This window comes from Phragmites australis, chromosome 18 (assembly GCF_958298935.1).
Source record: "Phragmites australis chromosome 18, lpPhrAust1.1, whole genome shotgun sequence".
Lineage (NCBI taxonomy): Eukaryota > Viridiplantae > Streptophyta > Magnoliopsida > Poales > Poaceae > Phragmites > Phragmites australis.
Genome location: NC_084938.1, coordinates 23,608,296 through 23,617,753, shown reverse-complemented (window position 1 = coordinate 23,617,753; position 9,458 = coordinate 23,608,296). Strand labels below are relative to the sequence as shown.

General features: G+C 43.2%; 1 protein-coding gene across 1 annotated transcript; it reads right to left on the bottom strand.

The window, feature by feature from the left end:
• Positions 1–641: 641 nt before the first annotated feature.
• Positions 642–3,925, bottom strand: LOC133898262 (cyclin-D4-2-like). Its single transcript, XM_062338889.1, has 6 exons — positions 3,130–3,925; positions 2,419–2,505; positions 2,213–2,311; positions 1,919–2,120; positions 1,711–1,823; positions 642–1,485 (listed from the first exon to the last, which is right to left on the bottom strand). Exons 1-6 carry the CDS (start codon positions 3,427–3,429, stop codon positions 1,240–1,242), a joined length of 1,047 nt encoding a protein of 348 aa, XP_062194873.1. The 5' UTR covers positions 3,430–3,925; the 3' UTR covers positions 642–1,239.
• Positions 3,926–9,458: the final 5,533 nt, after the last annotated feature.

The window sequence follows — 9,458 nt, the reverse complement described above, 5'->3', positions numbered from 1 at the left end:
AGATCGCCTGAACAAGATCAATCTCGGTATTGGACTATTCAAATTCTTGATAGCTCTGATGTCACTGTTATTCAGAAGTTTTGAGTATAAAACACGAAAGCCTACTAATTCGAACAAAGAGATAGACGCTAAAAGAGCCAGCAGCTCGGTTGGTTAGCTGTTCCAGGTGTGAGCGTTGCCATCCAGGTTCAATGCACCCAATTCCTTGAATCGAATTTGGGTCTCATCGGGGTTTATCTCTATAAAATAATCTTTTAGATAGTCTCGAGCGTCTATGGATCATAATGTAAAAATAACGTACCCGTCACTACTGAAGAGTTCAGTAGACATGTGTAGGTTGTAGGTCTAGCGTGTGTCCTAAGATGTACGTGTGTAAAGTGTAGTGTGTGTTTGAACGTATGTTTAAGTACTACAGTATCCCAGTGTGAGGCTTAAAAAAAAGAAAAAAGAGAAACTGCTGAACAATTATATGGATGGTATTGTAAGTATGTGTTCCCAAGGTTGTCCCTGACAAGGTCCCCTTCTTTTAATTCATAGGGAGAGCAGTACCCATGGTCTCGAAGCAGACAAGCAGTCAAACTAATATAGGCAGGCAGACCAGTATTCAACGGAAAAGAAAAATGAATGATGAATAATTTTGATTACTACCAGTATTATTGAAGAACACCCAGTTCCTCTTCATAGGGATTTTGTTCACTTCCCTTTCTCATGTTATCCTGTTATTTTATTCATTTAGATCACCCTTTTTTGTCACAAAATGCATTGCTCTTCTCCGCTCCTACATTTCTCTTTCACAGATGAAAAAAAAAAAAAAAGAATAGAAACTTGCACAGTTTAAGCGGATACTCTACAGCTACAAAGGCAGGTCAGTGCCTAGTCCTTGTACACCTTGGCTACGGTCCCCCCTCACCTCCCTTTATTCTGATCGTCTCATCGATCTCCTCTCGCTCTGTGTTGCTACAAAGCTTTGGTGCTGCTCTTGGTGGCACACCAAGGTTGTGCTGGCTGACTACCCTCCATGCAAAAAGCTCAGCAATTTAGGTGTTGTCCACCTCGCATCATTATTCATCAACTTCTTGCTCTCTACTCATGTCGAAATTCCGTCCTTTTCGGATCCCCTCTTTTGCCTCTCGACGTTGCAATCGAAGCCATTTGACTTTTCCTTGAAGATGAGTGGTGTAGTAAAGCAGACTAGTCTATTCACTCTTATACTTGGGCACTTTGACTGGTCACAGTCGATCATCTGCTAATCTTTCTCCTCTTGCTGGTGACAGAGGAGCTAGCAGAGCCACAGGTTCCATGTGAAACAACAGTTGCTGCTGCATCGTCGTCGCTCTTGTAGCTCAGGCAGCGCCCAGCGTCCAGCACCCCTACAGGGCTCTGCGGCACAGAGGAAGAGGCCCTGCCGCTTGCAGATTTAGGTGGCATAGTGTTGATGGAGGAGGCCATGCACTGCATCGCTTCCTGGCATCGCAACACCCTCTCCTGCAGCCACAGCACCGAAAGGCGACAGCACATTAATACCTCGACGAGCTCACACACACAGCTATGAATGCGTTTCACGCATTTGTACCAGAGCCGCGTTTACGAAAGTACGGTTTGCGAGATATGAGCTATGAATGTTTGGATTCGAACTGTGCCGTTGCATTTTTCTCCTAGCAACAAACTAGGGGGATGAAATGAATTTGCACGAGACTTGCTTCAATGTACCTTGTCTACATGGGAGCAGGCCTTTTCAATGTCTGCGACGTCCGCTTCTCCAACCACGGCGTCTGCGGCGGCGGCGGCGATCTCAGAGGGTCTAAACTCTATGCAGCCAGTTCCTGCCGTGCAACAGCACATATCAATCAGATTAGTCAAAAGAGCACGAAATGGTGTGATCCACAACGATTTCACTGATACAATCATGCGTGCATACCTCTGGCTACACACAAGATAAGCTCTGCCGATTGAAAGAGCCAGCTTCTCGGCGCCGCATTGCCGCCGTTGAGCTTCTTTAGGAAGTAGTCCAAGTAGGAGAAAGGGGTCACAGCCTGCATTCTCCAATTGAGGGTGCTTAGAACAAGAAGCTCCATTCTCTGGATCGTCTTCGCCTCAAACACGTACCGTGCGTCGCCGACCTGATTTATAAAATCCAGTCAAGCTTAGAAAACAAAGATCAGATGAACACAATGTGCATGAGCATTCCAATGCCTATCTGCAGTTTGCGCACCTGAAGGTCCAGAGATTGTGGAACAGCAGTTTCCTCCATCTTGGCGGCAAGGGAAAGACACGCCACTGAGAGCAATTGTGTCATCCAATCCTTGCCTTCCTGAAAATGACATCGACTCTAAACGTTGGTGAATCAAAATATTACCGAGATTGATAGCATTGGCAACTTCTTGAGGTAACTAGGAAAGATGATCTTGTGATTCTTACCGGCAGCTCGTACCGTGAGAGGAAACGATCCAGGTAGTTCACAGCCAAGTAGGCAGTAAGAGGACCAAAGTTGTAGTATGTGTAAACCTGCGGAGAGATCAGAACAAAACAAGTTAGTAGTCACATGGAAAATAAGCAAAACTTTACTGTTGTGAAAAACTTCACGTCAATTATCTTCCCAATTTTGTATAAAACATATTTTTTTCTTTTGCCCTAAAATAGTACCATGTTGAATCAGAGTATCAGACATCGCATCTCGGCGTCTCGTGATTCAGGAAAGAGACGAACGTCCTGCTTTGGCCGAAATGGTCCCGGATTAAATCCGAGAGAATGACCATGGCATATCTACAACGCTTCAGCTAATTGGTTTTGCTCTAAGCACAGCAAAAACATTGGCATAAATTACTTAGCTACACGCATAAACACTCACACTATTCTACCATCAAAGATATTGCAAATCATTAAAACAGCGTTCAGTATTGCCAAGATCGAAAGAAGAAATAAGTAATGCGAGCATAATCTACGGTCTTTCGCTGGAAGAGAAAAGATCGCAGAGTGTGTTTGAATCCACAAACTAAGAAAGGGCTCATCTTTCTACATCAACAGAGCTAGCTAATCATGGAAACGGAGTGCGTTCCTACGAACGCCGAAAAAATGTTTCCTTTTTCCTTTACCCGTGTCCAACCAGCTTCAGATCAATCAAGAACCCACCTTCCAAATCCAATCGATAGCCTCCCGACGGACGCAGAGAACTCCGCCGCCGCCGCGCAGCCTCTCGCCGTAGTCCGCCCTCGGCATGTGCTCCCGCTCCCTCTCCACCAGATCGGCCACGCATTCCTCCGACTGCGGCGGGAAAAAATCCACGCCGAAATCGTCCCCGTCCGGCGACCAGCCTCTCTTGCTCCCCGCCACCTCCACCGCCTCCTCTACCTCCTCCAAGCACAGGATGCTGCTGTTGTCCTCGGCGCAGAGGAGCATGGACGCGGCCACGTCGTAGCAGCTCGGAGCCATGTCTCTATCCCACTCCCGCCCAGGCGACCCAGCCCCAGAAAGCGAAAGCCTGAGCCTTTCCAGGCCGCCTCTCCCTCCCTGACCCTCTCCTCCGCGCTCTGCGTTCTTTGGCCCGGCCGGTGGGTGGTAGCTGGTGCGCGTGTTTGGGGAGCGAGGAGCAGAGTGCCCGTAGAGCGAGTGGTCAAGGACGAGGACGAGGAGGAGGCAGAGGCCCTTTGCGCTGTGCGGACAGCGGTGCAGTTGTGCGGGCTTGTGCCGTGCTGCTGCCTGGCTGTGCCGCGCCCTCGCGTTTTGTATTGCAGAGCGGATGGGAGTATTTCGGGAAAGCGCACGCGGTGGTACGCAAAATTTGGGACAGCCGAAGCGGGAACGGAGGAGCCAGAAGGAACGTCGCGATGGATGCAGAAAAGGAGAGCAATACCGTACGCCGTACGCGCGGCTGGATGCGACGTTTGGGAAGCGGCGGGAGCCCCTGGCCGCCTGATCGTGGAGACGCAGGCACCGGAATGACGACCCTTTCGACCATGGTTTCGCAAAGGATTACCAAATCTGATATTTCAAGTAGCCCGTGTGAACTGCACCTTTGACTCGATCTTAGTGGCACTATCTGTTTCAAACTTGCAGCTGAGATTCACTCTTCCCCCTCTATGTTTATGAACACGGCTGTGAGCATATTCGGCAAGTATTAGTAAACGTCACACCCAATAATCAATATTTGAATGGAAACACGACATCGAATTGGATGAACGATGACAACTTGCACATTTTTATTATAGTTTCAGCCATGTACCAGTGTCCTCTCACAAGTTTGCAAAACTGACTCATCTCCCTGCTAAGCCCCCCTCCTCGTTCATTCTTCAACCTTCCTCTCAATGCATAACCCCCTCCCCTAAACCACCCCACACATTATTCCATATCCCATACGGGGTTACGCCACTGAAGCTCATGCAAAGTGCAAAACCTTTTCTATTACTCACTCCGCTTCGTTTATAGTGGGTGTGTTCTTGTTTGGGCTTAAAGATCAATAAGTAGCACGAGTGACCAAATTACCCTCAATTACTGCTTTAAATACGCATGCTCTCGAGCGCCTCATTTATGCAAGCAATCGCGTAAGCGTAGCAGTACAACAGCTGCATGCATAACTGTGTACAAGAGTAGAATTAATAGGGGTAAACAAGTCCATTAGTGCATTAAAAAATGGACTTACGTCTTGTAAATCTGAACAGCCATAGAAAAATACACGCCCACTATAAACGAAGGGAGGGAGTATATTCCAACAAGTCATAAATATTAATGTGAATTTTAAATTTTATCACGGATCTTACCATTAAAACAAGCTTCAATGACCCTATTTGTAAGTATAGCATCATAGCAAGGACGGCTATACGAATCGACAGTTCTTTATGTTTGCTGTCGCCGGAGTTAACTCGCGCATGCACGGCCTGTTGTGTTAACTCTCAACCCGCCATGGCTTGGGTCCACGCAGTGGCGGGAACAAATTATACCAAGGGTGCACATATGTACACCAAATCTATCTATTATATTATTATTTAAAAATAAAAAAAGAGTCATCACGTTCGCTTTTTAGTCACAAAATTACAATGTTAATTGAAAAAAGAAAATAATTCAGACCACTCATTATTATAAACATCTAACAGTCTAGATTAAACCAAAGAGAACACATCAAATACAATTAATAAATAGCTAAATTCAAAAACCAAAGAGACCCTATCAAATATGATTAATAAATACCTAAATTCAGAATTAAAAATTATGGAAAGTTAGCAGTTTGATTTTCATGGAAAGCAAAATATCTAAATAAAGAATCCAAATAAAATAAAATTAATAATAATTAAAATTTAGGTTAGAATAGAAAAATAAGGATCCATTCAAATATAGTCTTATAAAAAATCAAATTATTATAAAATAAAATACCTAAATAAAAGAGTCCATGTAAAATACAATTAATCAATAGCTAAAATTCATAATAAAAAATAATGAGAAAAAAACAAAATTCTTACTAAGATAATAGATTAAGAAACACAGTGTAGCTCAAGGTCATCACATCAAGCAGGCAGTAGGCAAGGCAAATCTGTTGTGATTTTGGTTGGGCTTTCTACACATGACGCACAATTTTGACAGTTGATCGAAACATATAATTTGGGTACAAGTTTGAAGTATAAATAATTTTTTTTTCACTAATATAATTTTTATTTCTTCTTTTAGTTTTATGTGTTTTGTAACTAAATGATACTAACATCATAAAAAACTAAAGAGACTAATTTTTAATTAAAAATTATCGTGACAAAATATTACAGCAAGGCTAGCCACGCTATTAGCATGGGTCACCTTGCTAGTTATATTATTATTTGATGCAAAAATGAGTCACCACGTTCACTCTTAAGCCCACAAAATTATCACGTTAATCTGAAATAAGAAAAGAATCTAGACCACACTCATTATTATGAACATCAAGCAGCCTAGATTTTATGAAAGAGTCCATATCAAATATGATTAATAAATAGCTAAATTCAAAAACCAAAAAATCCATTTCAAATACAATTAATAAATAGCTAAATTCGGAACTAAAAATTATGGAAAATTAGCAGTTCAATTTTCATATAGTTTGGGAAGCAAAATATCTAAATAAAGAAACCAAATAAAATAAATTTAATAATAATTGAAATTGAGGTTAGAATAGAAAAAAGAACGATCCATATCAAATATAGTTTTAGAAAAAAAATCAAATTATTATCAAAATCAAATATCTAAATAAAGAGTATATGTAAAATACAATTAATAAATAGCTAAAATTCATAATGAAATTAATTAAAAAAATCATAATTATTACTAAGATAATAGATTAAGAAGCACCGTGTAGTTAAAAGTCGTTGCATCAAGCAGGCAGCAAAAAGGTACAACACGCAGGCAAGGCAAACATATTCTGATTTTGATTGGGTTGTCTATAACTAACGAACATTTTAGTAATTGATCAAAATGTATACGAATTGAACTAATACATGTATATGATTCGAGTATAAGTTTAAAACATAAATAATTTTCTCTTCCACTAACATATTTTTACTCTTCTTCTAATTTCATACGTTTTGTAACTAAATGACACTAACCTCGTAAAAAAGCTAAAAGACTAATTTTTAATTAAAGATTAATGTGATAAAATATTGCAACGATGCTACCCACGCTATTAGCGTAGGCCATCTTACTAGTTTTTTTATAAAAAAATTAACTATATATCAGATGTAATACATGTAGATGAGTAGTTGTAAAAATTCATAATTACGAGCTTTATTCTGACTCAATAGACCATTAATATTCTTCTAAGAATTTTCCCACTATTGAAATCTACCATCTAAAGGCATAACTAACTCTCGATAGCCTAAATATACAAGGTTGCTTGGTTATCGAACAAAATTTGTTTAGCTATGTATCCTCATTATTAAAATGTTGGACCGGCCGTTGGATCCAGCTAGTACCAGGAACAAGATCGAGCGCGCATTAACTTACTTGGTGCCCCCATCTCGTTTTAGTGCAACTGTATAAGACAACTGTCGCGGAAAAGCGAGGGCGCGTAACTTGTGGTTGGAGCATCACGTAAATTGCACCCTGACAGTAGTTGGTAGACAAGCAATTTAGTACCGGAGATAAGCCTCTGCAAATATTGATCACGCCGAATTAACAACCAACAATAATTATACGTAAAACTGGATCTGGCGTATTGCTACTTTTTGTTCTTTTTACGATTAGGATCTGTGTATGTCGTATACTCGTATTGCTAGTTTGCACTTTGCTACTGCTCTGGTTATCAAAAGCATCGTTGGTTGCTGCGTCGATTCAAGCAGCTCTTTACCGGCTCAACCACGGAGCTAATCTATACCCTGCACGCCGCCGTCTGCCACCTAGCTCGGATGCTCGATTTCGCCGGCTTTGTGTGCACGCGCGCGAACACGAAAGCCCCCAGCCTACTGCCTGCCACCGCCACTGGAAATGCACGACGGCTTTTGCCAGCACCCCCACGAGTGACTCGGCAACGACTACTGCAGCCGGTCCGACAACAACACGGCACGCCAAGGGAGCAGCCCACCGAGTCTCAGTTGGGCGAGACGCTGACATCAAGAAGTCCTGATCGCGCCGGACCAAGAGAGCACTTAAGGTAGGCGTGTGTGTGACAAATGGGCTCAGGAGGCCAGTGTGTGAGTGTTGGCTACTTAAGCCCGGTTGTGTGTGGAGTAGAACTCAAGAAAGAACATAATTGAAACCTGACGAACAAAGAAAGAGAACAGAATCTTGCTAGCGATTTTCCTCCCTAATTCTTGGTTTCTCCCTCGGATTTCTCTTCGGCATCTTTGGTTTGTTTCATTTGGCATCAAAGCCAGGTCACACACCATCTGTTCGACGCAAAGACTCAACCATCCATTCGATCTGGCGACATCTAAGTCCAACAAAGAGAACCCCCTACCTTAAGCCTCGGTACAGATCTCGCCATCAGGAGCAGATCACGAGGAACATGGCATTCGAAAACCAGTTCGCCGACTTCCTCAAGCACTACGCAGAAGATCGGTAAGAGCAGAAGCAGACGATGAAGAAGTTGCGGCAATCGATGGAGGCCCAGAAGCCGATGGAGGAGCAGGTGGAGAAGCTCCATCATGCGGTGGATCACCTTCATCAGGACCTGAAACATCTCTAGCAACATCCTTGTCTGACGGCATCGGAGCGAGAACGGCCAACCTCCGAGATCACCAACTTTGACCACGGGCTACGATCAGATTCACTGTTGGGTGCACAACCTCATGATGTGCGACCCGAGCCGAACGGCCACCGCAAGGACTCAGATCACTGGGGACAGGCATATGGGTAGGTCACAACTCAATTGCCAACCTCGGTCAGAGGTACGCCTAGTATGCGACTCAATTTCTCTGTAGTGGATCATTTCGATTGCAAGTCTCGTGAAATTTCCAACCTTAGCTCATCATCCGAAGTGAGTAACCATGGTTTGAAACTTGAATTTCCATGTTTTGACGGTGAGAGCCCCCAATATTGGAAGAGACACTGTGAAGATTATTTTGAATTATGTGCGGTGCCACCACACATATGGGTGAGGATCGCCACGTATCACTTCTTGGGACATGCTGCACTCTGGCTTCAGGCTCAGATGTAATCCTCTTCATGGGTGATCTTTGTGCTCGTGTGCTCAATCGATTTGGTTGAGATCAATACTAGGATCTAATCTGCCATCTGTTTGAGGTACGACAAATCAGCTCGGTTCAAAAGTATATGGTTCGGTTTGAACCATTGATGAATCAGATATTGACACACAATCCTTCCTATGACCCGGTTTTCTTCACAACTCGCTTTTGTGGATGGCTTGAGGGAGGATATTCAGGCTTCGATCATTTTACACCGACCTAAGGATCTGAACTAAGCATATTCTTTGGCCACACTACAAGGAAGTGTGCAAGGTATGGCCGTATCAAAGCCAGAGAAGACAGACCTCTTAGTAAGTTCAAGGGCACAAGTGAGAATTTTGGTCCAGTCATCTGTGCCATCTACTCATTTTCTGAGTGAGAGCAATGCTTTTGACCGGAGGGGTGTGGAAGGTGCAAGAGTAGTAGAGAGAAAGAAATCAGATGATATGCTATTAGCTCTAAGAGCTTACCGCAGGGCAAGAGGTCTGTATTTTAAGTGTGAAGAATGATGGGGACAAAACCACAAATGTGCCACAACTGTATAGTTATATGTAGTGGAAGAGTTGCTTGAGATGCTGCAATGTCAAGAGCAAGGGGACAACACTTACCAAGAGGGGGATTCAGAAGAAGAAACATTGATATGCATCTCTAAATTGGCAATGGCAGGCATAGAAGGCCCAAAGACAGTGCGGCTATGGGGTATGATTGATAGCCAAGAAGTCCTTATCCTTGTAGACTCTGGAAGCTCTCATAACTTCATCAGTTCCACCACTGCAGACAGTCTAAACAAAGTCAAGACCCTCATCCCTCCTACAACAGTGAAGA

Coding starts and splice junctions, on each gene's coding strand:
- LOC133898262 (XM_062338889.1), bottom strand. CDS start 3,429: ATGGCTCCGAGCTGCTACGACGTGGCCGCGTCCATGCTCCTCTGCGCC. Junction 2,312..2,418: donor TCTCACGGTACGAGCTGCCG/GTAAGAATCACA, acceptor TGTCATTTTCAG/GAAGGCAAGGATTGGATGAC. Junction 2,121..2,212: donor CACAATCTCTGGACCTTCAG/GTGCGCAAACTG, acceptor TTTATAAATCAG/GTCGGCGACGCACGGTACGT.